This window comes from Simochromis diagramma, unplaced genomic scaffold, assembly GCF_900408965.1.
Source record: "Simochromis diagramma unplaced genomic scaffold, fSimDia1.1 OVJJ01000038.1, whole genome shotgun sequence".
NCBI lineage: Eukaryota > Metazoa > Chordata > Actinopteri > Cichliformes > Cichlidae > Simochromis > Simochromis diagramma.
Genome location: NW_024387105.1, coordinates 405,116 through 424,929, shown reverse-complemented (window position 1 = coordinate 424,929; position 19,814 = coordinate 405,116). Strand labels below are relative to the sequence as shown.

The 19,814-nt window shown below is 49.5% G+C and overlaps 3 protein-coding genes and 1 non-coding gene across 6 annotated transcripts; 3 read left to right on the top strand and 1 right to left on the bottom strand.

Annotated features, from left to right (window-relative positions):
* Window positions 1–956: 956 nt before the first annotated feature.
* gstt2 (glutathione S-transferase theta 2) lies at window positions 957–5,219 on the top strand. The gene is made up of 5 exons (XM_040046663.1): window positions 957–1,805; window positions 2,347–2,434; window positions 3,764–3,914; window positions 4,097–4,273; window positions 4,908–5,219. The coding sequence occupies exons 1-5, from the start codon at window positions 1,682–1,684 to the stop codon at window positions 5,052–5,054; spliced, it is 687 nt and encodes a 228-aa protein (XP_039902597.1). The 5' UTR covers window positions 957–1,681; the 3' UTR covers window positions 5,055–5,219.
* LOC120743165 lies at window positions 993–1,098 on the top strand. Its single transcript, XR_005698081.1, has one exon. It is a non-coding gene; the product is annotated as a U6 spliceosomal RNA (small nuclear RNA).
* A 183-nt stretch (window positions 5,220–5,402) lies between the features above and the next one.
* On the bottom strand, window positions 5,403–11,230 carry chek2 (checkpoint kinase 2). The gene is made up of 15 exons (XM_040046656.1): window positions 11,090–11,230; window positions 10,642–10,918; window positions 10,089–10,213; window positions 9,852–9,984; window positions 9,678–9,768; window positions 9,516–9,612; window positions 9,070–9,123; window positions 8,893–8,957; window positions 8,135–8,234; window positions 7,943–8,029; window positions 7,685–7,848; window positions 6,309–6,424; window positions 5,931–6,016; window positions 5,656–5,730; window positions 5,403–5,575 (listed from the first exon to the last, which is right to left on the bottom strand). Exons 2-15 carry the CDS (start codon window positions 10,907–10,909, stop codon window positions 5,465–5,467), a joined length of 1,572 nt encoding a protein of 523 aa, XP_039902590.1. The 5' UTR covers window positions 10,910–10,918; window positions 11,090–11,230; the 3' UTR covers window positions 5,403–5,464.
* A 107-nt stretch (window positions 11,231–11,337) lies between these two features.
* On the top strand, window positions 11,338–17,007 carry entr1 (endosome associated trafficking regulator 1). 3 transcript variants are annotated; one of them, XM_040046658.1, is made up of 9 exons: window positions 11,338–11,534; window positions 11,612–11,760; window positions 14,413–14,507; window positions 14,605–14,746; window positions 14,830–14,903; window positions 14,983–15,094; window positions 15,182–15,244; window positions 15,322–15,461; window positions 15,591–17,007. In XM_040046658.1, exons 1-9 carry the CDS (start codon window positions 11,492–11,494, stop codon window positions 15,679–15,681), a joined length of 909 nt encoding a protein of 302 aa, XP_039902592.1. In that variant the 5' UTR covers window positions 11,338–11,491; the 3' UTR covers window positions 15,682–17,007. The 3 variants fall into 3 exon arrangements, with proteins under 3 accessions (XP_039902592.1, XP_039902594.1, XP_039902593.1); XM_040046660.1 differs by having other exon boundaries at window positions 11,612–11,709; window positions 15,591–15,706; XM_040046659.1 differs by having other exon boundaries at window positions 11,339–11,534; window positions 11,612–11,721; window positions 15,591–15,706.
* The last annotated feature ends 2,807 nt before the right edge of the window (window positions 17,008–19,814 follow it).

Sequence of the window (19,814 nt, the reverse complement as noted above, 5' to 3'; positions counted from 1 at the left end):
AGGCTGCAGCTTGTTGCTATGTCAGCTTACATCAGTCATGTGATGTGGAGGTGCAGCGTGTCCGTGGACCACAGAGGGTTAATAACACTCACCTTCCTTCCATTTCCACAGTGTAACATCCACCCACCTGTGTAAAAAGCGAAATTCCCATGGTGTTGTTCAGAATGTGCTCTGGCACCATCATAAGCATCGCTTGCTACTGAAAACAAGAAAAAAGCCGTCCTGCTATGGGCTGAACCATTTGTTACTGGTGCAGGGGGAACACTATGCAATATATTCAGTTTTAGTATTTATATTCACTGCTGACTGTAACTATGCTCAAACTGTTAATGCTATCTTATTTTAATAAACAACACTGTCATATGCAAAACTGGGGTGGCACTTGGGGTGGCAGGGGATCATTTTAGGGTGGCACTTGCCACCCCATGCCACCCTTCTAGATCCGCCCCTGCTTCCTAGCAGCGTTTTCCTTCATTTCTGCGTTTACGTGTGGACGGGATTATTTTTTAAAACGGAGATTTTAAAATACCCGTGTACGTGTGGACGTAGCCTTAGTCTCTCTGAGCTCCTCGTGTCTAACCCTGCTCACAGGCAGCAGGGCGACGTCACACCGCGCCCCCCCCCCCCGTGTCGGACTCTGACCTGCAGGGCGGGTGGGGGCTGGGTGGATGGCTGGGACTGTGGGAGGAGGGCGTTGGGTCGGCCTTTGTTATGGCGCCTTCAGCCGTCCAATCCTGACCTGCTGATGTAAACCGGCCTGTGTAAATTTCCCACAATGCCCCTGTGCCTCTGTGAGGCGCAGCCTGAAGTAGAGCGGGGGGGGAATCGGACCCAGGCCCGGTCCGCTGATCCGCGGGGACTGATGGCGGGGATGAAAGCGACCCGGCAGCGCTGGAGGTGTCGGTGGCCGGCGCCTCGGAGCGGTCTGGGCCTCGGCTCGGCGCCTCACCGTGACCGTGAGCGCCTCCAGCGCAGACGGGCCCCGGGTGGTCGTGTTACTTCGGTAGCACATATACTAAAATTGGAACGATACAGAGAAGATTAGCATGGCCCCTGCGCAAGGATGACACGCAAATTCGTGAAGCGTTCCTCATTTTCTTTAGAACTAATTCGACTCTGAAATAGTTTGAGAGAGAAGGTTTATTAATGACGACAGATAAGCACAGCAGCTGTTCATGCAGTCTGAACACAGCACACGCCACGGACACGCTCCCAGTTTACAGGAGAACAGAATAATCCTTTAATTGTCCCACAAGGGGAAATTTGGTTGTGTCAGCAGCAATAAAAACACACATATATAGAAAAAGAACAGGACACAGAACAGAAAACAAAAAACCCAATTTTTACATATTTAAGCTGAGAAAAGCAATGTGAGGTTATAACAGTAGAAGCTGCTGCAGTGCTGATGTAAACCTCTATGATTGCTGGGTGACTACATAGAGGAAGAGGGTCGTCCTGTCATGATTTTTCTGTGTTTCCTCTGAAGGAGGTGTCAAGGAGGCGCTGCAGTGTCCTCCCAGGAAGCTGTAACCTTTTCTGGGCTGCAGTTGTCTGTGCGGCTGCAGGGGGCGCTGTGGAGCAGCTGTCAGGCTGCAGAACCTCAGGGGAAGACGGACGGCTGCCTGCTCACGCTTTTTGTGCTTTTTTCGCTGGTTTAACGGATAAAAACGCCTCGGTCACCATGGCAACAGGCCGGCTGGTGGAGGTGTACCTGGACCTTCTATCGCAGCCCTGCCGGGCGGTGCACATCCTGCTCACCTGCACCAAAATCCCGCACAGAGTGCGCGCCGTGGCGCTGCGGAAAGGTGAGCTGCTGACAGGCTGGTTAACCAACCAGCCGGTTAACTAACCGACTAGCCGAGCGGCTAACTCGTCCTCTGACGGCCTGCTCACCCGTGTACGCACTCGGCGCACCCAGAGCAGTTTGTGGGCACACAACTTCAGCTGAACTCCGACCCGAAGAACTTTGACCTACATCCGAGCGGTGCACAGAGCCCGCCAGACCTCACTCAAAATCTCCGGATTTATGCTCTCTCTGACCCCGTGAGAGGAAACTGCATCCGAACCGAACTGATCCTCATAGAAAACGTCATGAGACTGGTCGGGGACATTCGGCGCTCTTAAACTCACCGAATGTCCGATTTTCACACAGTTTACATGTTTCGGAAACAAAAAATAACAACAGATCATTATTCTGGGAATCTTAAATCACTTGGTTTCCCATCGGAGTTCTGAATGAAGCTGCTGCTCAGACTTCTGTCTGCATTAGAGCGCACACGCTGCAGGCCGCTTTATATGACCTGAGTTTTGAGTGGACTTTGTTTTTAGCTTCTCTTGTGTGTGCAGGAGAACATCGGACTCCGACCTTCACCAAGCTGAACCCCATGCAGAAGGTTCCTGTCATGGTGGACGACGGCTTTGTCCTCACAGAGAGGTACACACACACACACACACAATTCAATTTTATTTACACAGCACCAAATCGCAACAACAGTCGCCTCAAGGTGCTTTATATTGTACAGTAGACCCTACAATAATACACACAGAGAAAAACCCAACAATCATATGACCCCCTATGAGCAGCACTTTGGCGACAGTGGGAAGGAAAAACTTCCTTTTAACAGGAAGAAACCTCCGGCAGAACCAGGCTCAGGGAGGGGCGGGGCCATCTGCTGTGATTGGTTGGGGTGAGAGAAGGAAGACAGGATAAAGACATGCTGTGGAAGAGAGACAGAGGTTAATAACAGATATGATTCAATGCAGAGAGGTCTGTTAACACATAGTGAGTGAGAAAGGTGACTGGAAAGGAAACACCCAGTGCATCATGGGAATCCCCCGGCAGCCTACACCTATTGCAGCATAACTAAGGGAGGATTCAGGGTCACCTGGTCCAGCCCTAACTATATGCTTTAGCAAAAAGGAAAGTTTGAAGCCTAATCTTGAAAGTAGAGATAGTGTCTGTCTCCTGAATCCAAACTGGAAGCTGGTTCCACAGAAGAGGGGCCTGAAAACTGAAGGCTCTGCCTCCCATTCTACTTTTAAATACTCTAGGAACAACAAGTAGGCCTGCAGAGCGAGAGCGAAGTGCTCTAATAGGGTGATATGGTACTACAAGGTCATTAAGATAAGATGGGGCCTGATTATTTAAGACCTTGTATGTGAGGAGCAGGATTTTGAATTCAATTCTGGATTTAACAGGAAGCCAATGAAGGGAAGCCAAAACAGGAGAAATATGCTCTCTCTTTCTAGTCCCTGTCAGGACTCTTGCTGCAGCATTTTGGATTAGCTGAAGGCTTTTCAGGGAGTTTTTAGGACGTCCTGATAATAATGAATTACAGTCGTCCAGCCTGGAAGTAATAAATGCATGAACTAGTTTTTCAGCTTCACTCTGAGACAGGATATTTCTAACTTCTCCTTCTCTCACCCCAACCAGTCACAGCAGATGGCCCCGCCCCTCCCTGAGCCTGGTTCTGTCGGAGGTTTCTTCCTGTTAAAAGGGAGTTTTTCCTTCCCACTGTCGCCAAAGTGCTTGCTCATAGGGGGTCATATGGTTGTTGGGTTTTTCTCTGTACCTATGAAGCGCCTTGAGGCGACTTTTGTTGTGATTTGGCGCTATATAAATAAAATGGAATTGAATTGAATTAACTTTAGAGATTAAAACACACACACGCTCACTCATTTAAAGTGTGTTCCTGTGAGGCAGGACGGGTCACGTCGGAATCACATGCTCAGTGTAAACGTCAGGTTGTGTCATGTGTTGCAGCGACGCCATCTTGAAGTACCTCACCACCAAGTACGATGTCCCAGAGCACTGGTATCCACGGCAACCAGAGAGACGAGCCCGAGTGGACGAGTACACAGCGTGGCATCACACCAACACACGACCGCACGCTGCTAAAGTCTTCATCCTGGAGGTATGGAGCCAAAATCCTGATTTTGCAAAACACGTCTTCAAATATCTGAAATCAGCTGATCAGGAGACGGCAGCGTGGGGTTCTGTGATGACGGCGCACCTGTTCTGACATCATCAGGAATATAAAGCTGCTGTAATGCCATGAAGGAGCTCAGGTGTGCTTTGTGTCTCCGCCCACCTCAGGTGCTGCTCCCAGCTCAGTCTGGCTCTCCGGTGGATGAGGCCCGTTTGAATCGCGCTCTCTCCGACCTCGACGACACGCTGGATAAACTGGAGTCCATGTTTCTTCGCCGCCAGCCTTTCCTCTGCGGTGATGACATCACTGTGGCCGACCTGCTCGCGGTGTGCGAGCTCACGCAGGTCAGTTTCTGGATGCTCAAGCCCCGCCCCCCTCAGAGAAGCCTTTTGTCTCTTTGGGTATGTTCAGAGAGCTCGTCTCCAAACAGCTGCAGTGAAACTGAGACACAAACAGGAAATGGAGAAGCTTCCCCTTCAAAGTAAAAGTTGTAATTCTGCACTGCTGCCAACAAAAGTGCAGCTTTTACTTTGAAAGCAGAGCATGTCTGTTTGTGTTGCACTTTTTAACTTGTCCCTGCCCCAGCGAGCAGTTACAGACATGATACTCCTGTGATGAGGAAGAGGATCAATAGGGGGTCCACGACCCTCTTAGGGACTCTCCAGTCGTTGTTCTTAGAACTGAAGAAGCTTCTCTGATTAAGTCCCGAAGCTTTTCTTTCCGAGCTCCTCAGACTACGATGAGCTGGATGTCTGAGAACCTTCACAGACTGAGTTCAGATTATAAAACAGATTATTGCTTCTCTTCTCATGAAGGATGCTCCACTGTCTCCTCTGCTAAAGGAAGCACTGAAGCTCCTTTCCTTACTCTGAGGACTGACAGCTGATTAGAAACGCTCCCGAGAGGAGCGGGCACTCTGAACGTACCCTCTGTTTGTGTCTGTATGGTTCTGAGCATGCTCAGTGTGTCTCCTTGCAGCCTCTGGGTGGGGGCAGAGACGTCCTGAAGGAGCGTCCTCAGCTGCAGCGGTGGAGGAGTCGAGTCCAGTCGGCCGTCGGCGAGGCATTTGACGAAGCTCACAGCGTCCTGTATGCCCTCAGAGACCGCCGCCGAGCCCGTCTGTGACATCTGCACGAGGGGGAGGAGTCAGTCGAGGGTGTGAGGAGGATGAAGGAGCGGCTCAATTTCACTTTGATTTCTCTGCTTTAAAAACCTCAGAGGCCTTCGAGCCGTCACAGAGTTCCTGGACTCTGATCGATGACAGAATCAATAAATCTATCGATGAATCAATGTTGGAGTTCAATGTTTGAATCAGCTGAAGCACTTTAACAGGAAATGAGCTTTGAAATGAAAATAAAAAAAGCTGCTTGTACTTTGCCCCTTGAGTGTCTGTGACTGAGCGCCCCCCGCAGGCTGGAGGAGGAGCTGCAGCGCTGTAGGCGTGTTCAAACGAGCACATTAAAGAGACTCAGCAAAAATGTAAAAATCTTTATTAGAAAACTTTATTTACACCAGGTTCAGCAGCAGAGACGTGACTACACAGAGGAAGAGGGCGGGCCTTGGCTCCGTTTGGCAGGATGTTGCTCCTCGCCATCTCCTTCTCGTCCTCGTTTCCTCAGGTGTCTTCCTGAGGTCGACTCCGCCTCCTGCAGGGGGAGGAGCTCAATGGATCAGGAGGCAGAGTCATGGTTGTACTGTGTGTGTGTGTTTGTGTATGTGTGGTTACCATGGCAGCAGCAGCCCCCCCTCCCTCTGCAGACGGGTACATGAGCCTGTGCGCCGTCTCCAACATCTTCTGGTCCTGCAACCATCACAGAGTGAGCAGCCTACACTTCCCACAATGCACCTGAACATCTTTAACCCTCTTAAGACTTGCTGCTGTGGCGTCAGCTGTGCTGCAGACAGCCAACCGCCATCGTTGAGGGCGGAGTCACTACAAAAACACTGAACACAGCCTGTGTGTGGTTATTTGGGTGGGGGGGGCGTCAGGTGAGGCGTTACCTGTAGCCAGGGGTGCTGCAGAGCTTCCTCGATGCTCATCCTCTTCATCGGATCAACGACCAGCAGCTTCCTCACCACGTCTTTGGCTGAAACACAGACGGGTCATGTGAGTCCAAACACAGGAAGCTCCGCCTTTCACCCTCAGGTTCCAAACAAGATGGAACTAAAACAGTGCTGTGCAAAAGTCCTGAGCCCCCCGACGCACTGTGGAACACGCAGTGACTCACTGACACACCTGAACACACCGTGAGCCTGACGGTGACTCTGCGGTGTGAGCGGCTCTCGTTTGCTCGTTTCTAGAAAAATCTCAGCGAGCGCCCGACAGCGAGCCCGTCATCACTAACAGTATCGATAAAGTTCAACTGAAGCAGCTCGTACCTTGATCAGAGACGCTCGTCCACTTGGACTGAACCATGGTGAACTCTCCTCTGATGATCTGATCGGTGACCGACTGATGACCAAAGCTCTCGTGGAACGGAGGGTAACCTCCCAGGCTGACACGGGAGGAGAGAGAGGAGGACTCAGTGATGAAGCCGGAGTTTCAGCAAATCATCAAACGTTACATAGAAATTTTCACAGCTTTCAGGTGGAGATGTTTGACCTCTGACCCTGGCTGTTTCTCTGCGGCTTCCTCGACAGTCACACGCCTGCAGGAGCCAGGTGACATCGCCGCCGAAGTTCCATAAATGACTCTTAAACCACGAGTCATTTATGGAAACAGAGTCCTACAGGGATAAAAAGCGGGCGCGTATTCTGCTTCTTCTTCGTTGGTGATGTGAGCAGGAGTAGGACGCTGTGAACACCTCGGACAGCGACGCGTGCCGAGGTCTCGGGAATCAGCCGGTCGCTGCAGAAATGCCGTTTCTGTCAGACTCTGCCGCTGACAGCCAGCGTTTTCTGTCTGTATGTAATACGGATTCATCCCAGGGAGGAGCCTTTCTGAGGTCAAAGGTCAGGTGACCAGGGACTGAACATGGGTGTAAAAGCAGCCGATGCCCACGAGCACGTTTAACACTCTGGGGTCGACAGAGGTACCGGCGCGTCAAAATCACACGACCAATTTAAGACGACACAGCAACCAGATGCAGCGACCCAGAGTCTCGTTTCAACCTGGGTCGAAAGTGCGGACTTCAAACTTTATACCAGTTCTGATAGAGTCTGAATGAGTTATGATAAAAGTACACGCCACGTTTTTCTGAATAAAACTGTGTTTACAGCAGGAAGAACGGGCAGCGCTAGCAAACACTTCCCTATTGGTGTTACTGTGTACCATGTCAACCAATCAAAAAATGATATGGCAACATGTGGCACTTGGTTGTTTAGGAAGAGGGGGAAATTTGAAGAGTGTGGTCAGAGTGCAGTCAGTGTGCGGTCAGAGTGTGGTCAGTGTGTGGTCAGTGTGTTGTAATTGTTTCATTTAGAAATGTAAAATTTCTTTTTGCACGTCAAGTTATGAAAATGATTCGTTAAACATGTTTGTGGGTTTTACAGAAAAAAATAAAGTTTTTCTACTCTGAAGTTTTTTTCGTCTGAATATAGATCAATTGTGCGATCGATGTCAATGGCTCCACGCAGGAAGTAGAAACAGACTCTGGCGTGCCGGCAGCGGCTCTGTTTTCATGTGCCGAGGGTAACCAGGCGGGCAAACGAGCGAGCGCACGAGTCGAGGCGGCGCGACAGGTGAATGAACGAAAGCGTTTCCCTGACAACACAAATCATCCATCATCACCCTGCAGCAGGAGGCCGGAGCCTACCAGACGAAGAGCAGCACGCCGAGGCTCCAGGCGTCCACGGCGAGCCCGTAACCTGTGGTGGACGCGTGCGTGAACACCTCCGGAGCCAGGTAAGATGGAGTCCCACACAGAGTCCTCATCAGCACCGCCTCCTCCAGGATCCGAGACTGGTTAAAGTCCGTCACCTGACGCGCACACACACACGCACTCAGTGAGGAGGGAGGAGGTGGTGATGCTGCAGGTGATGCTGCAGGTGATGCTGCAGGTGAGCGCACGTACCTTGATGAGACACACGTCGTCCTGTGAGGACAACAGGATGTTCTCCGGCTTCAGGTCTCTGTGGATGATCCCGTTACTGTGGAGATACTACACACACACACACACACACACACACACACAGTTACAGTCGCTGCACCTGTGTGTGTGTGTGTGTGTGTGCGCGTGCTCGTTACCATAGCAACACCAGCTAACCTCCACAGCACGAAGCATCTGGTAAAAATAAAGTTTGGCAACAGATTCGTTGAGCTGCTGCTTCGACTTCACTCTGTGGAACAGCTCCCCCCCCTCCATCCTGACAGGTGAGAGAGAGACACAGGTGAGAGAGAGACACAGGTGAGAGAGAGACACAGGTGAGAGAGGCTGCGTCCACACTAGCGTTCACAGAGTTGTGCGTCCACATTGAAACGGCCAAAAACACTTCCGTTCCAGTCCTGCGCATGCGTGAAACGCAAGAAGATTCGACCTGCCTCATTTCTGTCTGCCGTTTATTTACGTTCCGGCTCGTTGACACGTCGGCAAAATGTGGAGGAAAAGAACCGAGTTTTTTTTAAATGGACTCACAATGAGGTGGAGTCGTTGCTGCGAGTAACACAAAAGTACAAAGTTACAAAAGCGAGTGAGAATTAAAGAATTTGAAGAAAAGCTCTCAGGAGCATGTACAGGCTGATGTTGATCTTTTTAGGGCTGTCAAACAAAACAACTGCTGTGTAACGCCCTCCGCTATCTCAGTTTAATTGGTCACATGACTGCATCACATGACTAAAATGTGTCATCATTTTGGAAAAGCACCGTGTTCAAATGTATCCGTTTTCAAAACGCGGCGTTTTCCTTGAGCGAAAACGGCGTCTCAGTTTGGACGGGAGGCCAAAATGGAGAGAAAAAACCGAAAACGTATTAGTGTGGACGTGGCCTGAGAGACGGGTGAGAGAGACAGGTGGAGTTTCACGCACAGCTCCAACACGATGTAGAAACTTTCCTCCGTCTGATAGAAGTCCTCCGTCTTTATGAGACAAGGCTGCAGGAGACAAGGAGTGAAGAGAAGGAAAGGAAGGATGAGTGTTGTTACTGGCGATAAAGGAGCGTTCCTGTACTTGTGCTTTTTCTTCTTCTTCGTTGGTGTTACTCACGTGGTCGACCCTCTGCAGGATGTCAATCTCCGTCTTTGCGTTTCGTGTCGCCGTCTGTGATTGGACAGAAAAATAAGTCACATGATCACCATTGGTTGTTCCCCTTCAACTCAAAATAAGGTTGAGACGCCATGTTTGTAGTTCTCTGGGAGGTATCTGTGTTTTCACACCTTGCTGACATTTCATTGGGTTAAACTGAGTTCAATTCAATACCTGATTGGCTGGCACCAGAAATATTTAAATTAAGCAGTGTACTGAGAGTTTCCCGCCCCCCTAGTGGTGATTTCATGCAGTGCACTGTTAGTTTGACAGAGAGGGGTGTCTGCATTTTTGACGCTATTAAAATTCATAAATGAACTGACACCATCACACCTGCTGACAAACACGCAGTCGAAAGAAACTAGCAGCGGGTCTCAGCCAATCAGAGAGCAGATGAGGCGACTCACCCCTTCAGACTGAAAGTTCTTCTTGTTTATGATTTTCACTGCAAACTTCCTGCAGGTGGATCGCTCGAAAGCCAGCCGGACCTCGCCACACACTCCTCTGAAACACACACAGTCAGCAGGGTGGCACAGGAAATGACATCACAACGCCACGAAACAACTCACGTGCCGATGCGTCGCGTCAGTAGGTATTTGTCTTGCAGGTCTCTGGGTAGGCTGGACTGATCGTCCGACATCAGGTCGATGAAGACAAAGACTGCAGAGAGACATGAGCAGGAGGTGAGACCAGCACCAGGGTGTCCAGGTGTTTTCAGGTGCTGTTCTGGTGGGCGGAGTCACCTCGGTTTCGTTGTTCAGCCAGAGAGATGACGGCGTTATTGACCAGAGGAAGCTTCTTGTCTTTCCCGATCGGAATCCCATCGAGAAAAGTGCCGTTATTACTGAGGTCCTCCACGAAGACCTCCGAGCCCTCCTGACACACACAGGTGGAGAGGGCGACGTTAAAGCCCCGTGAGCGCAGTACTCACAGTACGATCAGTGCTAATATCAGTGGTAGTAGTACTGCAGTAGTCTCACTCTGTAGATCCTGAAGTGTTTCTTGCTGTAGATTCGGAACTTTCTGGAATTTCGGTCATTTGGATCCTCCAGGACGTAGTTACACTTGGAGTCCCGTCCAAACAGGTACTGGTCCTCTATGCAGTCTGTAAACAAACAAACAGGAAACAGGAAGTGCTCCTCTATGCAGTCTTCTGCCCCCCCCGTGGAATTACAAAACCTGCAATTCTGGGATTTTATTTGGTTGCTAATTAGCAGCAGCAGCTAGCTCATCCTTTGGTCACTGCTTGAAACAGGAAGAGGTGTTAAAAAAACCAGGCTGCCACGTCCATCTTTTATCTACAGTCTAAAGAGCTGTCACACCTGAAGCACTGTCTGCTGAACAGAAGTATCCTGATTACTTCATGTGTTATTTAAAGTATGGAACAGCAGAGCTCGGCTGGCTGATTATGCTAATTCTGCTGCTAATTCTACTAATTACTATTTCCAGACAGCACAATATGTTCAGTTTAATGGAACCTGATTAAGAACAGAGTGAACAGAGGACGAGCCGGCGTGTTGTGAGCAGCGGTACCGTGGCTCCTGAAGCCCGGGACCATGGGCAGTAGGCGGCCCCAGGGTTGCGGCTCGGGCTCCTCTGGGACGGACGCGAGCGTTACGGGGATGGTGTCCACGCTGCTCAGAGTCCCCGAGCCACTCGACGACTGACTGGCTGAGCTGGGCCCACTGGATGAACTGGAACCAGGCTGGGACTGGGACTGGGACTTGGCCTGGGACGGGGACAGGGTGGACTGGGTTTGGGACTGAGGACGCTCCCCCTCAGGAGGCCCCTTTTCAGACATCCTTCAGCTCTGCAGACACATGAGAGACAAAATCAAGAACAAGAGAAGAAGAGTTTGGGTTTCTGCCGCAGGATCTTGGACATCCGTGGGCTCGGAGCCCCAGAGCACACAGTGCAACATCCCCACGCCCCACTGTGGCAGCGTTCAAACACAGACCGCGTGTCCGAGACTCACACTCACCGTGAAACCGGAACCCCGCCGGTGCTGTCAGTGTGCGCGCGCCTTCTCAGCGTGCGCGCGCCTTCTCAGCGAGCTCTGCACTCAGCCGAGCCAGAACCAGCATCCGGGTCTCTGCGCGTCCACGAACCGCGACGCGTGCTTCGATTTCTTGACCGGGACCTTGCGGGACACGCGCTTCCTTGTGGGCTATTTTTTTCTCTGACGTCACGAAGTGGTTCCAGCCAATGATAAGTGGGAATGTGGATCACGTGCACCGGGAGCCGTCGGCTGGTGTTTCCGGGTTTGGTTTGGTCCCGCAGAGGAGATTCAGAGGCTGATCGATAGTTATGATCGATACGTGAACGGAAGTCAGGGGGCGGAGCGAGCCACGTGTCTGTCTGCACACCTGTCTGCGAGTCCGACATGTCCAACCAGAGAGGCGGCAAGACTCTGATCATCACAGACGGTGAGTGTCTGGGGGGGAGGGGGTCTGCAGTCGCCATGTGAGCCTCCGTCACAGCTCCAGCTGTTCTGTGTGTGCAGATGAGGAGGTGGAGGTGGAGGTGGAGGCGGAGGAGCTCAACCCGTTCTCCTTCAGAGAGTTTCTGCGCTGGAAGAACCAGGACCCGGACCCGAAGCAGGCACGCACTGAGGTCAGAGCTGCACAGCTGGAGGTGCACCTCTGTCCTCCGGTAAGGCAGCGAGCACAAACACAGAGTGGGTCTGTGCTCACAGCTGTGACACGCGTGTACATGTGCATATTTAAAAGAGTGACACAAACTTAAAACCGCTGCGCTGTGGCGGTCGTGGATGTGATCGCTGTGGGCCGAGCGTGTAATCGGCTCACAGCTCAGACTCAAACCGTCCATCGGCCCCACGCTGAGTGTTCAGCCCACGTCATGCTGCTGTAACTGTTCTCATGAAACTGCAGAGGTGACCTGAGCTCAGCTGCTGTTTCTCAAAATCTGCAGAAAACAGCGTCTCCATCACAAACACACGCGTGTCACAGCTGTGAGCACAGACCCACGCTGAGCGCCTGCAGTGACACAACACATGCTCTGTGACGTCATCTGACCCCACCTGCTCCTCCTCGGAACGACCACAAACCAACGAGGTTACAACACAGCGTGGAGTCAGATGTGCGTTTTGTAGTCCAGCTCCGGCGTCACGCCGTTAAGCAGACACGAGTCTCAGCATCAGAAAGACTTTATTTATCCCCAAGGGGCAAGTAACAAACAACAGAGCAGCATAACGTTGATGATAAGGACAATAAGAGCAGGCAATAAGAGTGAGATAATAAATACACAGAATATACAGTTTTAAAATTAAAGTGACTAAAAGTGAATAAAGTGTCGGTAGTGTAAGAAGAGAGTAGTTCCTGTTTCTGGTGGGGGAAATGTTCTTATTGGCTGGAGTTAAAAAGCAGAGCTGCTTTGGGGACAAAGGTGGCGCTCCTCCTCCTCTCAGTCCTGCAGGAAATGCAGCGGAGGCGTCGCCCAGAGGGTGAAGAATGTGAGCGGGGTCGTTGATGATTTTGGCTGCCTGTCTGAGGCCTGTTGGCTGAAAACCTGCCAGACACTGATGCAGTGCGCTGCAGTCTGTTCCTGTATGAAGGCTGAGGGAGTGGAACCAGCAGCTGATGGAGAAGGTCATGATGCTTTCCAGGAAGGCGTAGTAAAAAGTCATCATGATGGGTGTGCTGGCTCCTAAGGAGGTGTAGCCGTTGGTGGCACCTCCTGAGAATCTCCTCAGTGTTTGTCAAAGATGGTTCCCAGGTATTTGTACTCCTCAGCTACCTCCGCTGGTTTCCCGTGGATGGTGGTGGTGACTGAAGCAGCCAGATCCCTCTGCCTGCTGGAGAAGGTCACCACCATCTCTTTGGTGTTGCTCACGTTCAGTTCAAGGTTAGGAAAATCCCAAAAAGCTGGTTGTGTTCATCTGGACGTTTTCAGTGGGAGTCTCATCATCAGGTGACTCCTTCAGTGTCAGCTGACTGCAGGTTCCAACCTTATAAACAGGACATCTGCATAACGACTGACACAGCAGTATGGGCCCACTCTAACCCACTGATGAGTCCCACTCACAGAGGGTTGGGGAATGGCTGCAGTCACTGTAAGATGGTGACAGGTGTTCCCTTAGGCCCCTCCTTCATGCTTCGACATCAACAACCCACTGACAGGTGTCAGTATTTCCACGGCTGGACAGTTAAAAACAGTGTTTCTGTCGCTGCCACAGTGTAACCTGAAGTGTCCATCAAAAGGACCAATCACACCGGGAGCCTGTGCTTCTTTAGGCTCCGCCTACCCATAATAGCGTGAAACTAGCAGCGTGTTGGTTATGGAATATAATTTCGTACATTTCAGTTCAAATTCAATACCTGCGACTGATTCGCAGACAAATATAAATAAACTGCAGCCACAGTCTGAAGTCACATTTAAACGTGATCCTTTGTATGTTTCACACAACATGAACTGATGCATGCATATTTATTTACTGAAGAGAAAACTGTACAACAAACAATAGTTGAACTAAATACATGTGGATCAATCAGAGCTGTGTGTGGCTCCCTGTATTCTGTCTGTCCTGCAGGACAAAGATCAGCGAGCGGGTCCCTGCATGCAGCTGCTACAGTTAGTGTTGGAGATGCTTCTGCAAATATCTAGAAACCGTTTCAGTGTTTCCACGACTGCAGAGATCAGCTGGTCTCCTCTGCATGTCTCAGCTGCTGCTGGCTCCTCCTCCTCCTCTTCACACACTGTCCCGGTGTATCATCAGGGGTGGAGAGCCTCTGTGCCGTCTCCTCTCTCCTGACTCTGGACTCAACCGTGGCCGTTAACAACAAAGGCAGAAAATTTGATCAAATATCTGTTAACAGATGAAAACACAGTTTTCTCCTCTAAGCACACGGTCTGTCTATCATTAGTAGCTTATACAGGATGAGAACTTCAGCGCAGCATGCTTGAGTCTGTGTCCTCAGCACAGTCCACGGGCCAGATGTTTGGTCCCCGTAAACACACTTGGCGCACAGCCTGAACCGTCTGCTCGGTGTAAACGTTGACGTACGTTTGGCTTCACAGCGACAAACAGACCAAAGCTCGTACGACCCGAGCCACGTTAGATATCGCTAACGTCACCTAACTTCGCCGAAGGTTAGCTGAGTTTAACGTGTTTTCAGATTCTTCGTTATGCTAACATTCGTCCGTTTCTGGACCACTTCCCTTCGACAGGCCGCCATTTTTTCCAAAACATTTCTTCAACCTCAGATTCGCAGTGAATCCTGGGATAGCGTGGACCACGAAGGATACACCCGACCCGCCTCACACAGCCTCTGTCTGTCTCATCAGGAGGAGGAGGAGGAGTGGGGGCGGAGCTTTCAGTCAGGCATTGGCAGCACCTCCTCCCTGTGCACAGAGGAGGAAGAAGAAGAGGAGGAGACCAGGTGAGTCAGATGAAGGGCGGGGCGTAAAAATGTCCGAGCAGCTTCTGTGCAGATGAAACTGCACCTGCCGTGAAGTCACCTTCACCTGTGTCACCAGGTTCTCCTCCAAACCTGAAGCAGCTGCAGGAGGAGGTGCAGTAGGAGGAGGAGAGAACTATGAAGGAGATGACGAGACCTCAATGGCTGAGCCAGCCACCTTCTGCAGGAGGAGGAGTGCCAGGAGCAGCCAGACGCAGCAGGTAACCCAACCACGGAGCGCTTAGTTCAGGGAGCGTGGGACAAAGCAGAACAGGCGTGTTAACGAGCTCCTGTTCTGTCTCAGCTGAAGGAGGAGAACGCAGCACTGAGGAGGACCGTCAGGGAGCTGCAGAGGAGAGCCGAAGTGAACGAACGCAGGTTTGTACCAACCAATCACAGGACAGCGCTGCAATATGTCGCTGACCGATCATTTACCCAGCATGCCTCTGTCTCCCAGGGCGTCGCAGCTCTCGGAGGAGCTGCTGCAGAGGAGGCGTCAGGAGGAGAAGGAGGCCCAGGACCTGGAGAGCATGGTTCACTCTGTGGAGCAGAACCTCCACCTGATGACGGTACACACAAACACAGTGTTTGCATGAACATGTGTGTGTGTGTGTGAGATTGTGTGTGTAAAAATACTCTACGTCTGTCCATGTTAGAGGCGAGCGGTGAAAGCGGAGAACGCCGTTTCCAAACTGAAGGCGGAGCTACAGCAGCTGCAGGTGAGATGGAGAATGAATCATTGATTATTGATAATCTGCTGGCTGTGTGTATCAGCGCGCGTGTGTGTGTGTTTGAGGCCGAGGTGGATTCTCTGCGGGCTGAGAACAACGGTCTGAAGTCGATGGAGTCTCAAGTCGTCATGACGATGAGGCAAAATGCTCAGGTGGCATCCGACTACCTGAACAAGATGGCGAGCCACGCCCACTCCTCCATCAGGTCAGTACCTGCAGACACATACAGCCATCAGCCACAACACCAAGCTGTTAATGCTGCTACTCTCTCCCTGTCACCTGTCTGTCTCACCTGTGTCTGTCTCACCTGTCTCTGTCTCACCTGTCTCTGCAGGCAGCTGCTGGGGGAAGCAGAGACTCTGCGTTTGGTGTCTCAGCTGCTGCAGTCCATCGATAAAATCTCCTCCCTGAACTCAGAGTCCTGAACTCCTTCGGACCTCCTGGTTGTCATGGAAACATCCAGGAGAGGTCTGTCTGTGAGATCAGAGGTCAGCAGGTATTTTATTTTGGAAGGCCCCAGCTATGCTGACTGCTGATTGGTGGACTGTGACTGTGTGAGGGCCGAGCATCATGTTGATTCATAAACTCTGTGATAATAAAGCGCTCTGATGATCGGAGGTGTGCACCACGAAGATGACGTTTTGGCTGATCCGGGTGACTTCAGGGTTAATGTCGGTTTCCTGAAGGTGGCTGGCCAATCAGCTGTCCTGAACGTACCGTCACCATTCCTGGAGGATCCCTCGGACCACTACGGGGAGAACGGGAGGGTCTGGGGGCTTCGTGCGCTGAGCTTCAATAGTCTTTTTTCCCCCCTGTTGGCAGCAAGTTCAAGTTTATTTATATAGCACATCTGTTGACAAAAGTAGTCAAAGCAGAAAACATAAAATAGGATAAAACAAAGTTGAAGCGGTTTCATTGTTCTGTAAACATTCATGTATTCGTGCTGAGCTCGTGTCAGGTTTGTAATGTGGCACACGCCACCCCCCCAATGCGCAGATCAAATCCTGGGTTATCTTGGCAGGTTGTAACCGGCTGTATCCTGATCGCCAGCGTTAGTGTAACATAAGGTAAAGATGCCATCTTGTATGTCCCAGCTCCAAGGGGGCGTGTCAGAGTGTTTACCTGGATAAATAAGGATGTGTGCGTGACTTTTTCCAAAACTGATTGCAGCTTCTACTTTGTATAAAACAGGGAAACATCCTCACCGCCCGTGCAGAAGTGCAGCTTTCGTATTTGTTGCGTCTCATCGAGAAAAACACGATTGGCTAAAGAGACAACCAGGAAACAAGAACAAGTAAATAAGAGAAAGCATGATGTCTGATACAGTCGATCAGACAGGTCATTTCCCACATATACAAAACCAACTATAATACACAATATAAAACAGGTGACTGGGTGTGTGTCTGTCTGTGTGTGCCCTGTGGTAGACCCGTCCAGGGTGTACCCTGTACCCACAGGCACCTGGGAAAGTTTTAGCCCCACCCCCCGTGACCCTGACCTGGATGAGAGGAAGAGAATGGATGAAAAATATGAGCCACAGAAAACAGAACAACAGATGCAGCCATGAGAAATACACAGAAAGCCTAAACTGAGCTGGCGTCGCTTCGAGGACTCCGATCGTTCGACTGACTCGGGACTGTTGACTCGTTTAAGCTAACTTACATCCTGCTGTAACCAGGCAGACCAACTGATATGTACCAACAGAGAGACCTGATGTTTAATAATGATTAAATAAAAATGTTCAATAATAAGAAATGGTGTGTTACTGCCACCTGCTGGTGTGGAGTGTGAACTGCAGCCAAACAGAGTCTAGGATGTAGCAGTGAGTAAAAGTGAAATGGAAGAAAATGTTAGATGAACTGGAGCTCTGTGAGTTAGGACTGGTTTTAAATGAAGTTTACTTTATTTATTTAAGGTACTTAAAAGGATGAATGTCTGCTCGCTTTAGCTCATGGTACAGCCGCCTTCATATCAACATGCGTGTAAACTGTAAGTGTTGCTAGGCAATAGTTTTACATCCATTCCCAAGGAGTCAAAATGACATGTCGGGCAGTTTTAGGTGGTCTTAATCTTTTTCTTTTGATCACACACAACTCAAAATTCCCTGTTTGATGAAAAAGTCCGTTTCAGGAAAAGTCATGAAAATGTTTTGTTTGAATTATAACAGAGTTATATGAATTTCAAAATGTCAGTGGATGGATATGGCGTGCCGGTGTTAACGGACGGCTTCGCTTCCTGCTTTTCGCCTGATCCGAGGTCTCGTTTTGTGCCTGATGTGGTGTGGAGGGTTTGTGGGGACGATCGAGAGTGTTCTCTCACTTTATATTGGGATTTTTTTTTTTTTTTTTTTTGCGCCTGTCCCGTTTGGCTCTTTTGCATCAGAATTGTTGTCTAAAGGCAAAGAAAGATGCCCAACGGATTTACTTTACCAAATTGACCATCCCAGCCTTGCCGTAATGGTCCATTTGATTCACCTTTTATTGTTTATTTTATTTTCACTTGCTGAATACGGGACAGACTTGACTGGAGGAAAGAGGGGGAGAAAGAAAGAGGGAAAGAGAAACAGCTGAGAAGAGGGACGGGGGAGAAGGGCAAAAGACAAAAACCAACAGAATGAGCAGAGAAAATAAATTTAAAAAAAAAATGCATCTATCGATCACCTGCTGAGAAAGAAACAAGAAAACAAGCAGAAGAGAACAAGAGCAATAGAATAAACAACATCACAATGATATATGGGAATATGACAGTAAATACTAAATATTAAACATTATTGTGCAGCACATAAGATCAACAGAACACAGTGTGCTTTGAGGTAGGAGCCAAAAAGGGTGTAGTTTGTGGGTGTGATCACCCGTGTGTACACCTGTGAGCATGGACGCGCTTGTTTTTAAAAGGTTCCTTCATGTAATGATCTGCTAGAGGGTGTGGGGGGGCCACAGCCCCGTCCTCCAGGGCATGAAGCAGGTATGGAGGAGATCAAAACTCCAGACATCCAGAGGCCCCCAGAACACAAGAGACCAAGGAAGACCAAGCTTCAGATGAAGCTTTGACACATGAAAAGTAGAGCTGGGCGATATGAGATTTTTTCATATCGCGATATGTTTTTTCATTTCAGGCGATAACGATATCTATCACGATATCAGCCAAATAACTATATTTGTAAGATTTAAATGTGCCGTTGCTCACAAGTAAAATGTGAAATAATCAGCAGCTTGTTATGATTTAAATATTTATTTCCCATAATAAGTTCAACAGGGTAGACGTACTTAAGGAACATGAGACTTTTTCAGATAAATAAAGGCAAATATTGCAAACTACACAAAAGGCAGCCGCTAAAGCGTTTAAGTTTCAAAACAGACTAAACTGTCAATTCCACTTAGAAACAAAATATTAATTCTAAAAATAAATCTTACTTTGTTTTACAGAAGAACAGACAAAATTGACTAACTTTTGTCAACATCAAATAAACTGAGAACTAAAAGGAAATTCTCGACCTCTCCTTGTTGTATAGCTGAGCTTTTCAAACAGTTGTAACAGTTACTAGTCTGACAAAAGCCGAATGATGAATCAGCGCTTCCAGTCAGAGACTGAGCTGCACCGCTTTATTGTATTTCCAGACTTGCTTTCGGCACATTTACAGTGGACGCTACTCTGTTTTTGTCAGACTTGAAATAGCAGAAACACCTTCACACTACGGAGCTTCTGTGGCTCTTCCGTTCAACAATCTCTCCGGCGTTGGAACCATCGTCTGTTTTCTCTTCGGTAACCTTCGGTCGCGCTCTCGGCACACTCATTTCCTCCGTTACCCGGCGGCACGGTGGCTGGCTGCTTCCCAAACAAATACACATGTGCGGCTTGGCACTTGTGCTGTACGTAACAAGTCACGTGACGTGACGCTGCAGCTGTGATTGGTTCGGCTCTGCGCTACTTAATTTGGATTGGCTGTTCTTTTTCTTTTTTTTTAAGAGGACGAGCGGTGAGGCCTATCGCAATAGTTAAATTTTTCTATCGAGAAAAAGTTATTTCACAATACATATCGTTATCGTTCTATCGCCCAGCTCTAATGAAAGGCTGTGACTTTATTGAAACAGAGCCAATCAAACAGATTGATTGATTGGAGTGATGATAGGATCGATAATCGCTGCTGGAGTCAAACCTCTGAGATCACAGGGATTGAAGATAATCAGGATGCTTGAGTCTGGTTTCTGCTCAGAGTGAGCATGCTCAGCTCTGTTACCATGACAACCATGGCAGCTCTCACTGGCACAGCCTTTTTATACTCTTCTTCACAGCTTCTGGGTGGACTAGCACACTGCGAGCCTGGACTGAGTGGACCCCGTTTGTCCTCGGCCTGAGACGGACACACTTTGCTGATGTGGGACTTTCTGGGATTCTGCATCAAACTGAGTTGAAAGATTTGTGCGCAGACAGAGTTTTAAAGCGATATCGTGACAGAAATGTGAACTTCCAACAGAAAACACTGACAGAACTCCAATAAGCTGTAATAATAGGAGTCAGAGCTGTTAATGTGAATGGAGCCAGGGTCTATAATCCCATT